We start from the raw sequence: 24,368 nt of genomic DNA on the forward strand, positions 1-24,368 counted from the left end.
TATGTTACAGGTAGGTAGCTGTGTTGGTCTGACGTAGTCAAAACAAAATAAAAAAAATCCTTCCAGTAGCACCTTAGAGACCAACTAAGTTTGTCATAGATATGAGCTTTCGTGTGCATGCACACTTCTTCAGATACACTTCAGATACACATACTTCAGAAGTATCTGAAGAAGTGTGCATGTACACAAAAGCTCATACCTATGACAAACTTAGTTGGTCTCTAAGGTGCTACTGGAAGGATTTTTTAAATTTTGTTTTAACCTCATTATGTGTAATGATAATGCCGTTTACAGCTTTGGGGATCTGCATACACCTTGTGCCACCCAACAATTGTCTCAGTCCTAATTTTCACACATTTCCCATGCATACATGCTTCCTCCTTTTGAGATGACGAGATAGGGGACTTTTTTTATTTATTTTAAAAATGTATGCTGAATATATGCATGCCAAAAACTCTGCTGTGGTGTGAAACATTTTACAGTATAGGATACAACCACCTTCTATTAGTAAGGACTCTTGGGGGAATAGATGGATATGGGTAAAATCAGCTTTTAAAAATTAACTATAAAAGAAAAGAGGAGCATGACAGTGAAGAAATGGAGATGGAACAATGGCTCAGATAAGAAACACTGAAACATTTGTCCAAACTGAATTACAGGAATCATATGCAGAAAACACAGAGCCAGAAATATATAGCAAATTGGAGCCCTTGCGCATGACTTAACACTTGCATCGTCTACTTACTGAAATGAGAAATATTATGCTAACGTAACCAAAGTAAACTTTTAGCTGTATAAAGATAAATTATCTTTTATCCTGTTTTTCCTAGGATCAACTATGGTTCTAGCTCAACAAACTGGGAAAGATTAATGTCAAGATTAGGAAGTTTCAAGATACTAAAACTTCACAAATCTGTGTATAGTGAATGCTGTTCACATTTCTGTGACTACCTGCCTGAGGTGAAACCATTTAAAACATGTAAAACCCAATTTTGGCAACTTAAGTTTGTCTACCAATGTGTTTTTTCAGGTGTGATATGCATACAGAATTAACATCCACCAGCACCACAGGCTCCATGTCCTGACCTATGCACTTTCATTGGAATGTCTGAACATGGACCCCACTTATACATGGAGATGCTCTATTTTAAGGAACATCTGAAGGTCAAAGGTGGAGCTGCCCATCTAGACCAGGCATCCCCAAACTTCGGCCCTCCAGATGTTTTGGACTACAATTCCCATCTTCCCTGACCATTGGTCCTGCTAGCTAGGGATCATGGGAGTTGTAGGCCAAAACATCTGGCGGGCCACAGTTTGGGGATGCCCGACCTAGAGCATTAATTCTATGCTCATCTTTACCTATCTATTTATTTATTTATTTGTTTGTTTATTTGTTTATTTGTTTATTTCCTGCCTTTCCTAAAAGTTCAAGGCTGCTCACAAGAAAATAAAAATACAATTAAAACCATTTTTTTAAAAAAATTAATCAGCAAGCACTAGATAAAAACAAAAAGGAAGGGCAAGAACAGCAAAGATAAGCATTAAAGGAATCCAAAGGAATTAATAAGAGAAAGAAAGAGATTTTAAAAAACTTACAACATTCAAATCATCATACAGAGAGACAGTACTAGACAAATCCAGAACAAGATATAGCACCACTGGAGAGGCAATCGAATAAGGCCAGTAGGATTCAGTAAAGCTACCACAGGCCCAAAACCCTCCTAAAAAGGATGTAGTTGGGTCACTAACACATTACTACAAAAGAGGGAAAGCAGTGCCTTCAGAAAGTAGGGCAATATGCCTATTTATATGTAGGAGCATATTTAAATATAATTTATACGTAGGTGAAACATTAGGAATAATTTATATGTTGATGCAAATGTAATTATTATTATTATTATTATTATTATTATTATTATTATTATTTATACCCCGCCCATCTGGCTGGGTTCCCCCAGCCACTCTGGGCAGCTTCCAACAAAATATTAAAATACAGAAATCCATCAAACATTAAAAGCTTCCCTAAACAGGGCTGCCTTGAGATGCCTTCTAAAGGTCTGGTAATTGTTGTTCTCTTTGACCTCTGGTGGGAGGGCATTCCACAGGGTGGGTGCCACTACCGAGAAGGCCCTCTGCCTGGTTCCCTGTAACTTGGCTTCTCGTAGCAAGGGAACCGCCAGAAGGCCGTCGACGCTTCCGGGCAGAAAGAAATGCTGGTTGAAAGAGTGGATGTTACTTAAAAATATGGAGATGTTGGAATTAGAAGGTTGGGATAGAATTTATGGGTGGCATGGCTATCTAATGTATGGGAAAATACAGGTACAGTACATAAAAGATTTATGAATCACTTAGTGAGAAAGGCTCTATTTGAAGTTTGGGAGAGAACAAAGGAGAAAATCTTAGAAAAAAACTCCATGGCGGACCTCCCCAGTAGAGGCAACCTCCACACTCAAGAATAATGCAAGAAAATTGTGGCCACCCTACAAAGAGTTAGTGGAAGAAATGAATGAAAAAACAAAATTAAAAGATTATGAAGAATTTTAAAAGATAGGAATAAATTGGTTGGGATATTTTCAATTGAAAGCGACAAAATGTAGAGGGTTTGAAAATAAAATATCAAAGTTAGATAATGAAGTCTTACAGAGTAAACAAAAAATACAAAAATGTATAAATTATTAAATAATATACAAATAAATCAAGAAATTAAAAGTAAGAATATGTTAAGGTGGGAACAAGACTTACGGTAGGTTACGAAATTGAATACAAAGATTGGGCTAAATTTTGGACAAAAAATATAAAGTTTATGGCTTCGTATCAATTAAAAGAAAATTTCAAGAAGATGCATTATAGATGGTATATGTCGCCAGATAGGCTGGCAAAAATGAAAAAATCGGGTAACAATAAGTGTTGGAGGTGCATACCATATGTGGTGGTCCTGTCTGAAAATTAAGAAATTTTGGAATATAATACATGAGGAAATTAAAAAGTTGCTAAAAACATCACACAATAAAAGAGCAGCATCATATTTATTAGGAATTTTGAATGAAGACATCCCGAAAGATAAAATTAATATTTTCCTGTACGCGACAACAGCAGCGAGATTGTTGATAGCCAACAATTGGAAAGGAAATTATATTCCAACCAAAGAGGAATGGTTGAATAAATTATGCAAATATTTGGAATTAGCAAAGTTGACTGATTTGATAAGACAAAAATAATTCAGAAACAATGGAAATGTTTAAACGATTATTTATGTAGGCAAGGATCAAATGTAAGGTATTGGTTGTGTTTAGAGTAGACTTGCAAGAGATTTAGAAAATTTATTGACTGAAATATTTGTGTGAGATTGTATGGGGGGGGATGCGGAATAACAGATATAAGCTTGCTTAAAATGTATAGAGGAAGTGCAGTGTAAGTGGTGGACGTCAATTAATGAAATTTTATTATTATTTTCACATTATATAATAAATTTGGAAGAAATTCTTCCAATTATTCTTCTTTTTTCCTTTTCTCTTTACTTCTTCTTCTTCTTTTTCTTCTTTCTTTCCTTTTTTATATATAAATGCACTATATATATGTATATATGTATATATGTATATATGTATATATACATATGTATGTGTTTATTTGCAATATCTTGTTTATATTTTGCAGTAACTATGTTAAATAAAATTTAAAACTTTTTTTTTTTTTAAAAAAAGGAAGAAATGTTGTAAACTGAAGTGAAATACAACTAAACATGGCAGGTAAGATTGTGACCTAGTGACATGTCTGCCCAGTGGTGGAGCGATGTGCTCCGGCACCCGGAGCGGGGAACAGGTAGGAGCGTGGCTGGCACGTATCGTGGGGGGCGTGGCACAAGTCGCGGGGGCAAGGGGCACGTTGCGGGGGTGTGGCATGGGGGTGCGTGGCGCAGGGCACGTGGCACAATGGCAACCCGCTCACGATGGCACCCGGGGCAGACCGCTCCCTCCGCCCCCACCTTCGTCCGCCAGTGCCTCTGTCTACTGTCCATGTGCTGACTGCCAATGGGCAACTTCAAAGCTTCTCCTGCTTTCCTTTCTTAGGAACCTTTGCCTTTAAACTTGATTTGTACTCCTTCAAATAGAGGAGTCCTTCTAACAGAGAACTGTTCACTGCAAACCAGTAGGACCACCGTAACAGGAAGTCCTTCCCAGTGTGATAGGTGGTCATCTATTTTGGGACTATTTTGGAGGGCCTCCCTTGACAATCCTAGTGTATGAGCAGGGGCACATTGGATAAGGCAGTCCTTCTTACATACAATGTCTGAAAAGAGCTAAGATACCCAGAGAAACTCCAGACAGAAAATGAATAAAAAACACATTTACATGTATTTCTTATTATTATATAGCCAAGGATCTCAATGTGCTTCTCCCCATCTTTTATCCTCACAACAACCCTGTGAGGTAGGTTAGGCTAAGAGGCGATGATCAGTCCAAGGTCACCCAGCAACTTTCATGGCCGAGTAGGAATTTGAACCCTCGTCACCCATATCCAGTGCTCTATCCACTACACCACTTAGATTCAAAAAAGTGTTTGTGTTGCTCGGTTTAAAAGAGGTGATTATTAAAATGTAGAATCTACTTGAGGGTTTTTCCCCCTCAGGAAAACAGCTTGAATGCAGGCATTAAAGGGAAAGGGACCCCTGACCATTAGGTCCAGTCATGACCAACTCTGGGGTTGTGGTGCTCATCTCACTTTACTGGCCAAGGGAGCTGGCATACAGCTTCCAGGTCATGTGGCCAGCATGACTAAGCCGCTTCTGGCGAACCAGAACACCACAGGGAAACGCCATTTACCTTCCCGCTGTAGCGGTACCTATTTATCTACTTGCACTTTGACATGCTTTCAAACTGCTGGGTTGGCAGGAGCTGGGACCGAGCAATGGGAGCTCACCCCATCGCAGGGATTCGAACCACCGACCTGATCAACAAGCCCTAGGCTCAGTGGTTTAACCCACAGCGCCACCCGCGTCCCGCATGTAGACATTACATACTAGCATTTCATTACACACTTTACATACTAGCAGGGCCGGCTCTAGGCCCGCCCCCGGTGGCGAGGGCGCCAGGGCGCCAGGCCACCAGGGGCGCCGCTGCGCCTGCTGAGAGGCGCAGCTGAGGCTGCCCCAGGCGTGCCTCCGCTGTTCAGCAGCTTCAGTCCGCCTGGGGCAGCCTCGCTGGGAAATGGGGCGTGGGGGCACCAGAGGGATCCGTCGCCCCACGGCGCCGGGCATGCTTAAGGTGCAAGTTTACCATCTGAGTAAGAGATGGCTTGAGTATAAGCAATGTTAAGATGTATACTGAGAAAGCTACCATTTCCTGCTCTCAAATTTTGTGGTATTAAAACAGCTTGCTTTGGGAGATGTTTGGGGTTTGTTTACAGGTTCTGTTGATCTTTGGACTGTAATTTTTAATTATGTCAATGTGGCCAGATCCCTTGAACATGAAAGGTTTTTTCTTTTTCTGACTCTTCCCCCCCCCCACCGCCCCACCGCCCCACAAAAAGGATGTGAGACAACAAAACCAGCTATAGATGAATTATAGAAGAAAATTAGCTCTTGAAAAAAAAACCTAATGTATTCTCTTTGGATCATCCACTTAAAATTTCTATATTAAGAGACTTTTTATTGAAAACGTAATATGAATGTGCTATAAATGAATTGAAGGCATCTCATATTTCCATCACATATCAAATCACATATCAAAGGCAGAGCACTTCACATTTAATCATAAAAGTAATGGGATCATCCCATGCATGCAAAATGCAGTGAAAGTAGCAGGGTGAGACAACACTGAGGTGAGTAAGTACCAAATGGCTTGAAATGACATTTATTTTTTCTTTCAGTTAAAAAGAAATCTAAACAATATTACATTTACACTGAAGCAAACACAGACTACATGGTTCATTATCACACATCTTAAGAAACAACCTGAAATCCATGAAAACAATAACAAGAAATTAGGAGGTAGAGTGGGATACAATTAGTCTCTGTCAATTGGTGGCTGATGCAGACCATAGAGAAGTTTCCAGATCTTGTATGACTTTTTCCAAAAGCTCTGGGGACTTTTGAAAGGAATTCAAGAAAGCTTCCAAACAAAAGGAATCAGTATTTGGGTTTAAATGTGGGAAACCCAGATGGAAATTCCTATTCAGACCTGAAGCTTACTGAGTGGCCTTTCTTTAAGGCTCACCACAGAACAATCATGCCGTACCATTAGACAGAGTTGCCTCAGGGAGGAGGTGCTGAGTGCCAAGGAGGTAGGTGTTGGAGGACAGATCTGTATGTACCACATAGTCTGACTGGTGCCCTGCTCTCAGGTATGTACTCTCGCCAATACTGAAGTTTCAACTGCTAGTCCATTCCAAGTTTATACATGGAATGAGAAGGGGCTCCATCTTGTCCTTTGCTATGGGCAGCGCAACCTTTTGGACCAGCCCTGATCATGCCTAATGGCCAAGGAAAGACTAATCCCCTTGTGATACTTCAAGGGTTCTTTAAAAGGGCCTGGTCCAGGGAGGTCACTAGAACAATCGCCTAGCTCAGTGGTGGCGAACCTATTGCATGCGTGCCAGAAGGGGCACTCAGAGCCCTCGCTGTGGGCACACGCGGCGGCGCCCCTCCCAACTCCCCACAATCCTATGATTCAATGGTTAGCCCGCCAGGCTGCACTTCTAAACCCCGCTTGTGCGGGAGGGAGCAAAATGCTGCCGGGCTTACAGACAGTTCTGCACCAAGGCACTTTAAGACAGCGGAATGGAATGTTCACGTTTCAGCTGCAGCCCACGGGCAGCAAACTGGCTACTCGCGCATGTGCGGCTTTACTTGGCATGTGCTGCCCCTACGAACTCTGTGCTGGGGCACCTCCCTTCCAGGCTGCAACCAATGGCAGCAAAGCACTGAACCACTGCGCGTCTCTGGGCTTCACTCTAGGACAGGGGTGTCAAACTCAAATTCATCGGGGGCCGCATCAGCAGTTTGGTCACCCTCAAAGGGCCGGTTGTATCATAAATTATTGTCACTGCATTCAATTATTACTGTTTTTTGTAATAATGTAAGTAATAACTACCGGTAGCTCTGAAAGCAGAAACATAGTTAGAATAATGGCAAGTACAGTAGATATTCAAATGTACAATTATTGTACAATTTATTGAAAAATGATTTTTGGTAACTGCACTGGGTGGTGGAGGCTCGCTAGGGTTTCATGCAGGACCTTTGCAGAGCTACTAGTACCTGGAGATTCTGGGGTCCTTCTGCATGCAGGACAGATGTTCTGCCAGTGAGCCACCACCCGTCACCAAAGGGACTGGCTGAGGTTGACTCACTGGAGCTGCTCTCCTGGTTCCAGGGTTTAAGGGCCAGAAGTATAAAGCAGCATCCTATGTTTCTGAGGAGAGGGAGGGGGAGGGGAGGGAGGGAGGGAGGGAGGGAGGGAGGAAGGAAGGAAGGAAGGAAGGAAGGAAGGAAGGAAGGAAGGAAGGAAGGAAGGAAGAAAAGAGGGAGTGGAAGGGAGAAAGGAAGGAAGGAAAGAGGGGAGAGAAAGAAGAGTAGGAAATAAGGAAGGGAATAAAGAAGGAAAGAAAAAGAAAGAGGGAGAGAAGACGGAAAGGGAGAAAGAAGGAAGGAAGTAGAGGGAAAGAAAGAATAAGAATGAGGGAGAGGAAGAAAGATGGGAAGGACAGAAGGAAGAAAGGAAGTAAGGAAGAAAGAAAGGAAGAAAGAAAAGAGGGAGCAGGAGGGAGAGAGGAAGGAAAGAGGTGAGAGAAAGAAGAGTAGGAAAGAAGGAATAAAGAAGGAAAGAAAAAGAAAGAGGGAGAGAAGACAGAGATAAAGAAGGAAGGAAGGAAGGAAGGAAGGAAGGAAGGAAGGAAGGAAGGAAGGAAGGAAGGAAGGAAGGAAGGAGAGGGAAAGAAAGAATAAGAACGAGAGAGAGGAAGAAAGAAAGGGAAGGGGGGGTCGCCGCCTTGATTCAGCGCCAGAAAAGAGTGCGAAGGGACCCAGGTGCAAAAAGCATTTCCTGTGCAGCGTGAGGCAGCGGGTGTCCATTTTTGGAGAAGTGCGTAAAGCCTCAGAGTTGCACGTTCGTGAGGCTGAGCTGCTGCTGAGCTCACGTTCATGAGGTTGAGCCGCGGCAGGAGGAGGAGGAGGTGAGGCAAGAGGAGGAGGAGGAGGCGGCTTGCCGGGTCGGTGCCCGGCAGTGCCGTGCGGAGAGTCCCGAGCCTCTGGGACGCAGCAGTGCTCTGTAGCACTTTGAATCCTCCTCCTCCTCCACGGGGCGCTGCTGGGTGCTTTGTCTGTGCTTCAGCAGCAGCAGCAGCCGTTTCCAGGCGCCGAGCCGTGGCAGGAGGAGGAGGATTCAAAGTGCTACAGAGCACTTCTGCGTCGCAGAGGCTCGGGACTCTCCGTGCGGCGCTGCTCCGGCCGCCTTTCTACCCCCCCCCCCCCGGCCCCAGCTGTTTGTCGGCACTTTGTCGGCGCGGCGCTTCAGCAGCAAGGTCCTGCTGCTGGGTCCCGCTGGCTGGGGCGCTCGGCGGGCCATATGACGAGGTGTGGCGGGCCGGATTTGGCCCCCGGGCCTTGTGTTTGACACCCATGCTCTAGGATTTCCTTTTCACCTGCTTGGCCAGGCCAGGAAGCAAACTTTCAAGCTGAACCCTCTCCCATCGCCATGGGTAAGTGCAAGATTCTCCCTGATAGGGGATGCACAGCAGAGGGCAAAGGAGACTGTTTTGTTTTTTTCATAGGATTGTGGAGAGTTGAAAGGTAACCTGAGGGTCATCTAAGTCCAACCTCTCTGCGATGCAGGGATCACAACTACAGCATCCATGGCAGATGGGCATTCAGCTTCTGCTTTGAAATATCCCAAAGAAGAGTTTCTTGAAGGGAAATTATCAAAACGGCCATGTTGTCTGGGAGTAATTCCCTTTTTCATGATTTCCCAAACAAGGCTAATGCAAACTTTTACCTTTCAATACAAAAGTTGTTTGCATGATTGAAAGCTCTGTTATTGTGTTTTTCTTTTAAGACAAAATATGTTAAGTGGAAACAAAATAGAAAAAATTCCTTCCAGTAGCACCTTAGAAACCAACTAAGTTTGTCATTGGTATGAGCTTTCGTGTGCATGCACATTTCTTCAGATACCAAGTGTGCATGCACACGAAAGCTCATACCAATGACAAACTTAGTTGGTCTCTAAGGTGCTACTGGAAGGAATTTTTTTTTATTTTGTTTCAACTACGGCAGACCAACACGACTACCTACCTGTAACTAGAAGTATGCTAAGTGGGTTTTGGGTTGCAGTTTGGGCACTCAGTCTCTAAAAGGTTCACCTTCACTGGCCTAGCTAGTCCATTTAGTCCAGAATTCTCTACTGTTGTTATCTACAGATTTGGAGAAGGGCTCTCCTTTTATTTACATGGCTGTGTAATTCAAATCCAGAACCTGGAGTGGGATCTGATAAGGAGTAGCCAGAGGCAATGGCACAGAGCCACCCTCCTGACAGCAGCATTGTTGCCACTTATTGGAGTGGTGTTGGGACAGGGCTGCAGCCACCCTCGGTTTGTTGCCATCCTGACCAATTCTGCCCCAGTACGTGGCAGTGCTGACATGGTTAGGGAGCTGATGATGCATTGCCACCCCATCCTACCAACTGGTCCTACCACTAACCTAGAATCGCCCAGACCAGAACATATTCTATAAATTAAAAAAATAAATGCATCTATTTATTTACGGAAAACAGCAATCAATACATGGAGTCATTTGGCAAATAAAGGAATACAAATAAAGGTGTTGATCTCCTCACCAAATATACCTGGCTTTCCACTAACAGCAGGCTAACTCCCAGCCTTTTACCTATGCCTCCATTCTTTCTAATCTCACTCAATCTTCAGTCTTTCTCCATAGCCACCCTTCCTAAATGTCAACCTGTCACTCCATCTGACTCTATCCACCATTCCAGTCCACTCTGTCACTAATTCTTCCACTTGTTGTTCTGTTACACACCTTCTAAAGCTATTGCTACATTTTGTGTTGTTCTATAAATTAAGTATGCATTGTGCGAAGAGGTACTTTCACCCTCTAACACCTGTAATGTGACTACTGTATGAAAAGCATGCATTTTCATGAGTCTGGGGCATGGCTTTTACGTACATGATGTGGCCACCTCACTAAAGCTGAGCAGGTGAGGGTCTGGTTAGTCTCCATGTACCTCATCCTTAGCTCAAGTGTTATCAGCTAAAGGGCAGGTATGAAACTGAATGCAGGCAGAATAAATGCTCATAGCAAATCTTTCAATCTATCAATTGTATTGACTTCAGTAAGAGTCAGTAAATGAGCACCCATACGTTGATTCTGAAATTGGGAGAAAGTTCAAAAGCAGTTTTGTGATATAAGGTTCATTGGTCTATAAAATTCTACATTTTACTGGGCAGGCGCCAAACCTAAAAAAGACTATTTAGAACCTGGCCCAAGCTATTTAAGTACATGGCATAATTAAAAGGAGTTAGCATCTTAAAGTGTGCATGGAGAAAACAAGCAATTTCAAAGGCCGAGACTATGATTGAAGGCATTTTGCACCCTTGCATATACTTTTGTGTATTTAGTTAATGATTTTAATGTTAACTGAAAAGTAATCCTACAGTGATTTTGCTGAGCCCAAAATACTAAACTATTTATACTTTGGATTTACGGCTTGGTATTAGCATGATTAACACTATTTATTCTTGTATATTTAAAATGACAATAGTATTTCCTTTTAACATTATTAACTTGCATCTTCATGGTTGCTGCACTGGAGGCTTGAAGTCATGGACTAAAACTGTCATAAAAATAAAGCTGCAGCTCAACAAGACTGTCATTCATGCCTTTCCTTAATTTGTAGGAACTCTCATAATCTTACTGACCCATCCCCTGGTAATGACAGTATTAACTGCAGTAGCTTGGTGGGGAATACTTAAGAAAGAAAAACTAAGCATGCCAAGAACAGGAGAAAAAAGAGCAATTAATGTCAAGATGATTGGGGCACGTTTTTTCTAGATCAATATAAATGAAAAATTGAGGAATTTAAGAAACAATTATGTATTTTAAAACTAAAGATAGATGTTCTGCGTGAATCAGATGTGTTAGCTGAATGTTAATTTATTTGAAGCCTCCAGTTCTTATAAGACTGTATAGTATTCTCACCTCTCGACCCTTGGTTTCCAAAAGAAGAAGAAGACAAGTTTAGAACACAAAACCTTGAAGGGTGGAATGCATCAAGAATGCAAAACATACCCTTTTTAAAAATCAAACCATCCTCCTATATATAAATGTTAGTGCCAACCTGCACACCTATATACCATTGCTGTCCTAAGCTAAACATCTGCATGGACAATGAAGCAAAATAAAATAAAATAAAGCATTGCCAAGATTATAAAAAGCTGGTATTGAACATGAGGCTGAAGCACTATGCAGAGTTAAGTATGCTTAAATCTATGTACAGTATTTCTCTGGGTCTCAGTTAGGTACACCTACTTCTGCATAGTACCGGGCAACAGAAAATCTCCGCACTGAACTCAAGGTGCAGTCTTGCGTGACTTATTTTATTAGTCTGTCTACCACACATCTCTAAAATGTACAAAACTAATGGAGGTGAGACCTGAATTCATTTAAAAAACAAACAAACCACTTTTCACACCAGATCCGCAGGACCTCTTGTTTTGTAGGAGGATATTTTGTTGCAGATCAGCCTCCTGCACATTCTTAAGTAAGCATGCCATGGAAGCTTTTCTTCCCAACCAGCTAGTCAGATTTCAGTCCTGGAATGAGGCGGCACTGCCAGTGTTCATCCTACCACCAAACACAGCACACACACCCTCAAACAATGCCACTTGCCTCACTGGCTGCTCCACTTTCTTTGGAAGAGCAAATTTGAGAGAGCTGTTTTTTTAAAAAAAAACACATCTATTTAAAATATAGATTTGCCTTATTTCCTTGATATGGCATTCAGGTTTTCTCAGGGGTGGGAGAGAACGGGGCTCAGAACTGAACCACTCTGTGGTGATCCTTTCACCCGCCATCTCCGGATTTTTGACCTGCATTTCTTTCCTTTTTGCCATTTAGGTGCTGATATTCCTTCTAAGCAACCAAATAATTTTATCCCTCTTGACAGGTGTAATTTTGTTTCAATTCCCCTGACATTTCCTCTTCAACTACTCCTCAAGTACCCCGCGTAGTACGGACTGCCCGTGAAGAATTCGTTACTTTTACAAACATTTCTCACATGCTCAAACGCACATGCAGTCACACTTTGTGTCACATTCTCACTAATATGCCATCCTTCTTTTGCTACAGCTTTGCTACTCCCTACCACCCACTTGACCCGTGACACTCTTTATGTACAGTTCCTCAATAGGCTCTGTTCTTTTTCCTGGATCCAGCCTTTGCACAAACTCCCATGCTCTCTATGCCCAGTAGAATGGGATAGGAGTGAAGGGTACAGATCTGAAAGAGGGACGGACACTGCCATATTGTAGAGACTGTAAGAGAAAGAAGTTAAAATACAGTAGTAGGTAGTAGACTCACTGGGAATATTCATCTCAAGCATTTCCAGACAAGGTAAGCCGGGCCACTTTGAGGCACCTACCGGTACCTTGCCTCATTTGTGAAATGCGCCAAACCTGTATCAGCTAACCAGTGGCCTCTATCTGCACAGCCGCCATGTTTGTATGGGGTGGCCGGGGGGGGCATCTCAACAACATACCAAACTTCAAAAGTGTGTGCAGCTAGAAATCCTGTTATTCAAATATTATGATGGTTGCTTTGATCCACTTCAGCTGCAGGATTCAATGGGGGGGGGGAGAGTATTCTTTCTTATTTTTAACCTTGTACACTTGGCACAATTCTTCTCTCAACAATTCTCCATGATGAGAAATAACACAGAAAGCAGACATAATCATTACCGTACTGTGAATGCACAGTTCTCATCTGCATTTCTTTTTAAAGAAAGAGGATGCGAACCTAGCATGATGATAGATGTGGCCCATGCATCCCCAGTGACAGCCCACCCGCCCTAGAAGAGTCCTATACATGTGAATTCATTTGTGCTTATAATGCCCTGGACGTATCAGATAACCAAGAGCAAATGCATTGTCAGCAATGTAAGCCAACGCCTGCACCAGACAGATACCTGCAGTGCAGACCTAGGTTGAAGTGAACACCATACTTAAGGAAGACCTGAAAAGACCACAGAAAAGCATATATCTCTTCTGTGTGCAATCAGAAATGAAAAGTCCCTAATGCAAATTATTAATGAACGGTGCTGTTGAAGTATTGGCTCCATAGTATGAAAAGGAGCAGAATATATTGTTCCTTAAATAGCGAGTCATTTTATTAAAGGTATTGCCTATGCTTATACTACAGATAATAAAAATTAATAAAAGGGGGGGGGAGTTTCTAATTCAAGCCCAAGAAATTCCATTAAGACATGCATGTGTGTAAACCTCTACAATTGACATCTCAGGAAATAGGCTGCATAATTAAAGAGATTTGGGGTGTCTTCTCATTCCTTTTACATTGTCCTTTAAGTTAAAGGCAGAAATTTGTATCTCTGTGAATGATTGCTAATAAGTACCAGTACACTATAGCTTACTATACCTAACAAGAACAACTATTGTTAACTGGTAACTTTAACAATGATAAAACTTTAGAATGCAAACAGATTTCAGGATTCAGCAGGTCCCAGCGTAGAAGAAGAAAAAAACATGGTTTCATGCCTTTAAACCCTGCCTTTCATCTGGGATGTAAAAATGCCACCTTTTATAGTGAAGTATTGTATTAGGCTTTTATTGTCATTCAAATAATCTGTGACCACAGGAACTTCACCAGGGTAAGCACAACTGCAATGAATGGGAGTATTCGGTGAATTATGTGTGATATTTGGCAAATATGATGGTTTACAGTATGCCAGCCTAGAAAATGAAAAGGAACACTTTCCCAAGGTGCAGATAAAATCATGATCATTCAGACCCCTCCTCTAAACTTCATTGCAAATGGGCAACTTGGATATGTTTGGAGCTAAATGCAAGCTTACCACCATGCCCCAACCCCAGGGTAGGCTAATGAAGTGAAGAATATGCCTCCCCCTACAGAAGCATATAGACAATTTCCTTTATAGTGCAACATTTACATGACAACCAGCATAGGAACTGGGGAGATCAGCCATATCAAAGAAACAGTGTTGTGGTTCCCCCCCTCCCATTTACTATACTGCAGGAAGAACAGCTCTGTTTCCCTTAAAGGTAAATGAAAGACACTCAAACCAACTATTCATCCTTCACGGGGAAATATTCTTATTTGTCTGGAAGCAGACCCTCTTGAATTATTACTGAAAAGAATGAGATTATGAATACGTTAAGATTTCATTTCAAAAGCTCACTGAGGAACAAAAATTAAATGACCCTTGCATTGGATGGGAGGGTAGCAACACCATATTTAGGCCACACAGAGAACACAATGCAGAGTGCAGAACAGAACAGCCCTGTCCAAAACAAGTGCATCATCACAGGCTGCACTGAAATGAACTGGGCTTGCGGCACCGATCCAGAGTGCTTTGAGTCCTGCATCTTTGTAATTCACCTTAGGCTTTGATCTTAAGTACAGTGACGCAGAAGTCAAATCTAGTGACCCAATGGGTCTTCTTTCCAAACAGGTATTTCAAGGTTTAAAGTGCTACGTCTTGCATCGTAACATCGGTCCAAAAGGCAGGTGCAGGTTTCCTATGCACGCTGCTCCAGACTACTAAATAAGGTGCCCATAGCATGTGTACACTCCACATTGCTGCTACTCTAGTGCATTTGGTGGCTACAGTACTGCAGAGTAATGGCTCATGTCACTATCCATTGTAACAGATTCCTTTGGGAAATATTCTATTATCCTTCCATCCAAAATTAAATGCAAATTATCCAGTGAAACCAAGTATGAAACAGGATACCTGGGATTAAAAGCAAACTAAATTTTGATCCCGCAGAGCCCCTTTCTGTCTTTTTGCAAATGGAACACAAAAACAAAACCACCATTCATACTACTATTAAGATATATTAAAAATGTACACTTATGCGGCACTTTGATTAATACTTTGTTACCATAAGAATCTTACTGCATGGCCACGAGTGTCACCTTACTCGTTTTCGTCTTCCAATAGCACTTGAGTGTGACTTATGTTAGAATTTCAGTGTTTCTACTCTCATCGTTAGTATCTTTTTATTCATAGAGACACAACAATGGGCAGTTGGAAGGTGAGATGAAAGCCAGTAGCATTTGGGTTAACTCTCTACTATCTCAACATCCAAATGGATTATTCTTCACAGCCAGACACTAAGAAAGGGTTTCACATCTGGGATGGTGCAATGATGTCATCTTGCTAACTGTTTGGATTACAGTACTACTGTTCCAGTGGACTAAACATTATTGTTTATACCTTGAACTGCCCCCCCACAACTTTGACACATCTGAAAATGAAAACACCAGGTATGCCTTTCTCTCAACAATGTTAAAAAATATAAGCTATTGCAAAGACAAATACTTGAAACACAATCCTGCTGCTCCAGTTCTACAGAGAAATGCATAGCTCACAATATAGACACCAGGTCAAAATTTAAACTATTAAAATACACTAAGAATCCTAATAATAATAATAATGCCACTCAAATGCTAGGACAGCTTAAAGACTTTAGCAGCAGTACGCCTCGATGTGCCCATCCTATCAGCATTGGCGTTTCCTGTTTCATTTAGTTATGGTATTTCAAACCAAAACACAATATATTTTTTTTAAAAAAAACCCGCCAGATGGGAATTAAATACACAATTATCAAGATGCAGAAAGAGGAACATAGTACTGCCAGTGCAATTGAGAGATGATGAAGAGAATGTAAAATGAGCATTGTAGTAGCTTCCGATTATTTACACTGCAGTATAGCAACCAATAGGAAGGTATCCTACTACTTTAGGAATATTCTTTATTTCAGAATAATCTACCATAAACAGATGAGGAGTTATTACAAGGAATACCATTTCAGAACTCTTATGTCCTTATTTTTCTATGCAACTTTTGGAAAATGGCAAGAGACCACATTTTGTACAAGGATTCTAAGCCAAAGGGGTTTCCAAAATTAAGGACTGTATATCTTGGATAATAACTCTTTTTTTAAAGTACATTTTAAGAAGATTAGGAAGCCTGTATATGCTGTTTTTAGACATTTACCCATACCATCCCTTTTTAAAACAAAACAAAAAAACTGGAAGGGGTGTTTTTACACAGTATCCACAGAAAAATTCTGTCAGTGAAGGAAGCATTATTTAATAAATGCTGAGTATTCCACTTTAGTGTATAAAAAAAGCTTAAATAATTTGGAAATATTTCAAAAGACCTCAGGCCCAGAACTGTGTTCTGCCATAACTGTTACACTTTTTTAAAATCTCCAGTTTCAAATACTAAGTAACATTGAGAGGAAGAGTATTTTCTGCTCAGTTGTTATGTTTCTTTAACAGCCATTAGGTTTACTGCACTAACTGTAATTAGTGAAGCATAAAAGTTTCTTTGCCCTACCAATGCAACACAGGAGCAAGGGCACTCTTAGCAACAGCAAACTGTTTCAATTCACTGACTTGAATGGCACAAACCCTTACCATGCAAAATACACAGCACATTCTTCGTTCGGAGCAAAACCTTATTTATTTGTGTGTTGTTGTTGTTGTTTTTAAAAAAATCTATTTAAAGTTTAACTTGGTCCATTGAATCATTTCAATCCAAGCTCTAAAAATTGCATCTGGATAGCTGAATTTCACTTCGAAAGCTCATGTCTTCAAATCATGCGGAACTGCAACCCCAGAGCCCTTTTTCAACTTACCACCGGCCTGGATTTCTCATTTATTTTTAATTCATCAACAGCTATATTTAAACACAGGTTATCTGAAAGCAGGATTTTAATATAAGGTTACATGTTTAAATGAGACCAGATGCAAGCTCTAATAATCTATAAAAGGTCTAATAATCTATTCTCCATTCTCATTACTCTCCAGAATTATGGAGACTTAGCCCAATTTCTCAAGTTTTTGCACTACTTCACAAGCTTATTACCCAGCTGTGCAGCTGAGCAGGAAGATAACCACATTCATTCTCCTTATCTGTAATGATGTAATACATCCCAGCACTGGCCTGAGATGATTGGAGGAATAATAGGATTGTAAAAACTGCAGAGATGACAAACAATAGTCATGCCTTGGGTCCCCCACCCCCACCCCCCATTGCAACGAAGTATAGCCAGAGAGAGCAAAATAAAATTTGCCCGCTTTTTGTACCTCTTGAATGCAGTGTGTGTGTCTGTGTGTTTGCATGCATGTGTGTTTACACAGAAAAACTGCTGCTAACATCATAATCCCCACCTAGGGAGCAAAACAAAAGCCAGGCACACTTCTAAATCTAAATAGCTCCACCACAGGGAGCCAAAGTCATTTGGGTGGGCTCCGTTTAAGAAAGGGAGAGTAATCTAAAAATAACCAAATAAAAATAAAATAGAAAAATTCCTTCCAGTAGCACCTTAGAGACCAACTAAGTTTGTCATTGGTATGAGCTTTCGTGTGCATGCACACTTCTTCAGATATAAAAATAACCAGTGCATGTTGAAGTCTATAGTCTCTGCAGTGTGTAAAAAGACAGCAGGCTGTTAAAAGTGTGGAGGGAGGGGAGGAGCGGAGAATCTCCTCTGACTGAAAGATGTCGTTCCTGTTTGTTCAGGGTACCAAACCGGATTCCATTTTCAGCACTAAATCCATTGCTCCGGTGCGTACACCTGAAGCGATCCTTACCTTCTGCAGAAGTTGGGAACCTGAGTATTTCGCTGCGATGGATCTGATCTCCCCACCAAATGCAGAGGCCCAGAGTTTCACACTGCAAAGAGAGAAAGAATTAAAATGCGGAGGCAAATGTAGTAACACATGACAGTTAATAACAACAACAACAACAACACTCCACTCACAAAATCTGAGCTGCAACTCACATACTGTACCGGTATATACCTGCAGCTCAGGACTACAGTGTGTCCCTCTGGGGAAGCGGACTGTGGTCCACAGAAGCTCACAGTCACAAGACATTAGCTTAGTCTTCCAGGTGCACAAGGCTCTTTGTTATTTCAAAACAGGAAGGGTGCACTTTCTCAGTTTGAACCCCCCTCCCCGTTGAGCTATTCCACTAGGCAAGGCGATGGGAGTGGGGAGGCCTCTTTCGTCAAACTTGCCCGAGATGAAACTTTATCAAAACAAAACCTCGCTCTGCACCAGCAGCAGCAGCGGTAGCGGCTCCGTTTATTCGCTTCGCGAGATCCCTGTCCCTGAGCTCCTCGGCTGAAGCGGGACTGCAGGCGAGGAGCGAGTCGAGCGTGACCGGCCAGTTGCCCGGCCCGAAGTTCCCCCGCGGAGGGAAATTTGGAAAATAATCATAAATAAAGCTCCGTTTCCCGCAACCCCAAACCAAAACGGCAGAAAGATGTTTCGGGGCTGGGGGAGAGACAAGGACCCATCCATGCCAACCCATTTCGGGCACCCCGCTCTCCCTGCGACACTTACACAGCCAAGGGGATCTGCTGCTCCGAGCCGGCCACGGCCACCAGGCTGAGGCAAACACCTGCCCAGAAGAGGGCGAGGAGCCCCGCGGAAGCCCTCCCGAGCCCGGGCATGGTGTCGCTCCTCGGCGTGCCTTTCCAACAGCACTGCTCTCGGCTTGCGCAGCGTCGGCGGCAGAGAGGGGAAAGCGAGCGGGCGAGCGCGGAGCCGGGGCGCGGAGTCACGGCGCCATCCTCTTCTCAGCTCCGCGAGAGGGGCGGCTGGCTGGCTGGCTTCACTCCAGATCCTGAGACGGGTCGGGCTCTCCCGGCAGGTCCCCGAGAAGTGGGGTGTCCTTGGCAACAGCACCGCGGCACCGCGGCCAACCCGCCCCTTGCCGCTGGGCGACCACAACTCCGCTCCGCAGTCGGCGGCGCGCCGGAGTTACTTCCGCGAGTGACCTCGTGGCTGCTCCCGCCGGCGCCTTGAAGTGCAGAGCCCGGCAGGTTTGGGCGGGAGGGAGCTCGGTGTAGTCGAGGGTCAGGTGGGGAGGAGCTCAGCGTCCGAAGCGCGGCTCACTTTGCCCAGGGAAACGCAGAGAGGTCCCTCCCTCCGTCCCCTTTTGGGCGTCGTGTGTACGCGCGCCTCCCTCTCCCTCTCGCCCTCCCTCTCTCTCTCTCTGCGTTCATTCAGCGCTGCGCAGCTCCAGCGCAGCCTTCGTCCCAAATCAAGTCCGCGTTGTTAATATACCCTGGTGGGGAGCGGCGCGGCGTCGGCCGCCTTTTAAGGAGGTGGTGCGCGCCGTCAGGCAGGCATCGAAAGGGGTGGGAGGAGCAGCAGGAGGAGGAAGAAGAAGAAGAGCAAGCCAGGGCCGAAAGTGTCTCCAAGGCGGCAGAAGCGGAGCAAGTCCGCAGGAAAAAGTGCAGGACGGAAAGCAGGACGATCCGCGTTGGGATCAGCGGCAGCAGGGACCCGGAGGGAAAGGCGCCGCAGCCAGAACCGCAGCCCCGCCGCCGCAGCTGGAGGAAGAGACCTGGTCAGTTTCAGGCAGCGCGCTCCTGCGGGATGAGCAGCGGTTATCGCGGCCCTGGTGATGAAGGGCTGAGCGGATCGCTTCACCTCTCCCACCCGCGGCACTTCCAAGTCGCAGCGCGGGAGGGAGGAGGCGGAGGAGCGGGAGGAGGGAGGGTGGCGGCGGCGGCGGAGAGGGCGAGGAAGGCGCGCAAGGTCGCTCCCTGCCGCCCTGCCCTCCTGCATCGCGCTGACGAGGAGCCAACCTGCGGGCGCCCCCTCGGCCCTTCAGGTCAGCAGCCTGCGCGGGCTGAAGGGCCTCCGGAGCTCCCCGCGAAGCCCGTCGCCGCGCGGGCCGCCGGCAAGCATGGTGGGCTCGGCGGAGGCTCCCTCGCTCTCTCGGCTGCGCGTTGGCTGCGGCGAGGCAAGATCCGAGAGATCTGGACGGGAACCCGGGTGGGTGAAGCGCGGCGGGGGGGGGGGGGTGAGAATCCGATGAACGAGAGGAAATGCAGCACAAGGAAATCAATGCGAGCCTAAGTGACTGCTGGAGCCGGGGAATAAATTATTAATCTGGCCTTGTGGAGGAATCCCCTTGGTAAGGGGTGAGGGGCAGGATCGCGAGCTAGTGGTGCAACTGAAGCCAAGATGTGTGTGTGTGTGTGTGTGTGAGAGAGAGAGAGAGAGAGAGAGAGAGAGAGAGAGAGAGAGAGAGAGAGAGAGAGAGAGAGAGAGAGAGAGAGAGAGAGAGAGAGGCGCTAAGGAAGCAAAAGATGCTGTTTTCAGTTACTTAGGGGAGGGGGGTAAACTGGTCTCCTTAACCTTTAACCCCCCCCCTTCTACCTGGCAACTCTTACCTCCAGTGCATCAGAAGTAAAGAATAAACAGTTGCCCACCTGATTGTGAAATAAGCATCCTAAGAATTAAAGGTGAGCTGAGTCATCCTAGTATTGTATTACAGGGGGGGGGAGTACAGGAGCTGGAGCGCTCTCTTTCTCTCTGTAAGGTGACAGTGACTATGCACTCCTGTTTGAGGATGCAGTATCCAAGGCACCCACACGCCTAACTTTCTTAATAACTTTTGAACTCTGTTAAGAATCCCACCTTCTCCACCAGGGGTGTTAGGAGTACCAAGCCCCTGGTCTTCTGTGACAGGTCTAGGTTGTCTCTCTCACACACACAAACCCCACTTTTTAGAAAACTTTAAAAGAAAAGAAACAGTTAATAAGACAGCTGAGCACTCCGCAAAGAGAGGCACTAGTGAGACCTCAGCCACCCACCTCCTTCATTTCCCAGAGTCATCTATACATATAAATTAGCATATTCAAATTTCTGCTATTATGAGACTGTGGCCTGAATCCTTTTAACTACCTATGAGCCCTCCTGCTTTCCAGCATGCTGGTCACTCTGCTTACAATGTGATCCACTGCCTGCTAGAGTCTTTCTAAAGAAGGGATTTTGCCTTGAGAGAAACATTTTTATTCTTGAACTTGGGTAAAACAGCAGCAGCAGCAGCAATCCAATGTTTATTTGTGGAGTAGGATCATAAACATTTCTGTATGTGTAAATCCATGCTGCTTTTCCTTGAGCCATGTCATCAGGTGTAGAGTCCACTATCAGCTGGCAAACTGTAATAATAATAATAATAATAATAATAATAATAATAATAATAATAATAATAAGTGTGTGACTGGGTAGCCATATAGCCACAATGTGCTTCCATTTCCAGTTCATAAATGTTACACACCCCTGGGCATCCAGGGGAAGGACTGTAACTCAGTAGTAGAGCATCTGCTTTGCATCACAGAGGGTTCCAGACTCCATCCCTACTCATACCAAAATATAAACTTAGTTGGTCTTTAAGGTGCTACTGAAGGAATTTTTTTATTTTACCTCCTGGTGGGGTAAGAGAGTCTTTAGTCTGAAACCCCAGAGGGCCACTGCCAGTCAGTGCAGACTGTGGGAATGTTAAGGAAGGTAGGAGAGGATATATTGTTTTGATATTATGCCTCCTCACTCACGCTAGTGAGTAAACTAGTGAGTAAACAGCAGAGTACATTCCCTTTCTAACTTATTGGAAGCAAGTTCATTAATTATAATCCTTTAATTAAGCAATCCAGTCTGGATTGTTCCTGGTAAGTTTCCCCTTTATTTCCCTCTTAAAATAATAACAACACAACACAATCTTCTTTAAAAGTAAGAATAAAGTTTTGCTCACATTCAGTTCACAGCAGTAATCTGAAGGCAGGCTTTATCTTGTGGTTACAGTGAAAAAAAGTCCGAGCTATCTCAGATTTTCTGCTTGTGGCCTCCATTCTAAGTGAAGGTTGAGCCATTCACTGGCTAAGAGCAAGAGTAAGAGAGTAAGAGTCCAAGAGAGAGATGGTTGTTTAGCCAGACCTTTAATCTGGTCAACTAGGTTCACACCCATCTACCTGGTCACACACAGGGGGAGGAAGCTCCAGAGCAGGTACGACAGGAAGTCCTCCCTGTCTGGAGCTACATTCCCCTATGTGTCCATTCTAGGCAACAGAATGTACTTGACTGCTCTAGTAATACCTTAATACATCCCACACAGACAGTACTGAACTAACGTAGGTGGAGCAGTGGTCTGGCTCAGTATAAGGCAGATTCTTGTGTTTCTGTGTGACCTAACTATTACAGCCAGAGTGAAGTACTCCCAACAATTCTTTACGTGCATGGACCTTAGAAGCAATGCAAACTGGCTGTTGTTCCCACAATTTATAGAATCGTAGAATAGTAGAGCTGGAATAGACTACGAGGCTCATCCAGTCCAACCCCCTGCAATGCAGGAATATTTTCCCAACGTGGGGCATAATAATAATAATAATAATAATAATAATAATAATTTTTTATTTGTACCCCGCCCATCTGGCTGAGTCTCCCCAGCCACTCTGGGCGGCTTCCAGTCGAATATCACAACAATACAGCAATAGCACAATTACAAAAGTCACAAACAATACATAAACCACATCAAAAAATACACAACCGAATAGAAAACAATTTCGACATAAATCAATATCTCAAACTAAGAATACATCCTTAATACAGTTTAAATAACATAGGTAAAAAATAACAGGAATTTAAACAAAACAAAACAAAATGGAGCCCTCTCTGCCCAGCAGCAGCGGCGGCAACAGTCCTTTATAAAGCCCATCAGGTCCCGCCCTGGGCCAGGTGGTGAGTGGCAGGACCGGGGCCTTCAGGCGCTGAGCATGGGAGTCCTCCTGGCTGGTAGCAGCAGCAGCAGTTCTTATAGGCCTCAGGCCCCGCCCTGGGCCAGGTGGTGAGTGGCAGGACCGGGGCCTTCAGGCGCTGAGCAGGGGAGTCCTCCTGGCTGGTAGCAGCAGCAGCAGTTCTTATAGGCCTTGGCTTGAACACATAACCCTGACATCAAGAGTCTCATGCTTCACCAACTGAGCTATCCAGGGGTATGTTCAACAATTGCTTATTTTGCTCTGATCTAGTGGCAGTTCGCAGGAGCCTAGGTTACATAGCTACATAGCTTCTGTCCTGGTGTCTCATATGGCTACATATGAGTACTGGCACAGTGATTAGGTGGGGTGAGGCTCTCTTGTCATGCGGCACCCCCTGGGTGCCCTACTTTCCCCACTGCCTTGGCTGCAGATATCAACACTAATTTGGGGTGAGTTCTCACCAAAATCATGCGGGAGATCTCGTGCAATTTTGGCACGGTCTTGCCTGAAATCAGGACCAATGCCAGAGGTACAGGCGGCAGCAGCAGAGCAACACTTCCTGTTTCACCTTGTGGCGAAATAAGGCACACCACCCCCTGGCCTACAGTGAAGCCATCATGCGAGTCATGCTTTGTTATGAGCACAAATTGTGTACCCACTCAACCTAAGGTTGTTCATGGCAGGACACCATACCTCCAACAACTGTTCACTGAGGTCGTCCAAAATCATCAGCATCTGGCAGCATGTCCAAAAGCCATGTGAATTACAGTACCCCCATTGCTGCATTACATTGTATGGTAAAGAACCCCTGGATTATTAAGTCCAGTCAAATTCAACTATGGAGTGTGGTGCTCATCTCCGCTTTCAGTCCAAGGGAGCCGGTGACAGCTTTTTCAGTTCATGTGGCCAGCATGACTAAACCGCTTCTGGTGCATGGAGCACCATTGTAGTACAGCTTCATAGCAAGATGGTTCCTCTAGCTATGGACCATTGCAGCCAACATTATGCCTCTCAAACCTGCAATACCATTAATAACATCAAAACTGAAACATTGTATCACAGGGTTTCTAAAGCCTGAATGTTTGGTGGCCAAGTAAAGAGAACTGGTAAATTGACATATTGAAGGTTTTTCAGAGGATTTACATATTGATGTATCAACAGAGTGAGAAGAAACATGGGGCAACATGCATGATGATAAGTCCTAAAACCATGGAGATAACATATTAAATATATAATAATAATTGGTTAGATCTAGACTAAGGCAAAATTGTTTTAAAGTCTGTATGAAGTAACTGTTAATGAAATTATGCCAAACTGAAAGCCCTTCAAATATAGAAGAGGATCGGAAGGTTCCTTCACTGAGATAGGTAGAGCATCCTCAAATGGAAGGGGTCTTCCTTTAATAGAAGGACTATTTTCACTGGAGGAAGGGAATCTTTAGATCCAACCCAATGTGTTTAAACTACAAGAAGGTTGATCTAGATCAGGCATCCCCAAACTTTGGCCCTCCAGATGTTTTGGACTACAATTCCCATCACCCCTGACCA

At 43.9% G+C, this 24,368-nt stretch overlaps 1 protein-coding gene across 4 annotated transcripts in view; it reads right to left on the bottom strand.

The window, feature by feature from the left end:
- Positions 1 to 19,260, bottom strand: part of CACNA2D3 (calcium voltage-gated channel auxiliary subunit alpha2delta 3) — a 511,446-nt gene extending 492,186 nt beyond the window's left edge. For all 4 annotated transcript variants that reach the window (XM_060271434.1, XM_060271435.1, XM_060271432.1 and 1 more), the window contains exons 1-2: positions 18,617 to 19,260; positions 17,861 to 17,942 (exon numbers count right to left, since the gene is read on the bottom strand). In XM_060271434.1, the coding sequence (XP_060127417.1) occupies positions 17,861 to 17,942; positions 18,617 to 18,726 (192 nt within the window). In that variant the 5' untranslated portion in view covers positions 18,727 to 19,260. The remainder of the gene's footprint in view (positions 1 to 17,860; positions 17,943 to 18,616) is intronic.
- Between the last annotated feature and the right edge of the window lie 5,108 nt (positions 19,261 to 24,368).

Source organism: Zootoca vivipara, chromosome 2, assembly GCF_963506605.1.
Source record: "Zootoca vivipara chromosome 2, rZooViv1.1, whole genome shotgun sequence".
Classification (NCBI taxonomy): domain Eukaryota; kingdom Metazoa; phylum Chordata; class Lepidosauria; order Squamata; family Lacertidae; genus Zootoca; species Zootoca vivipara.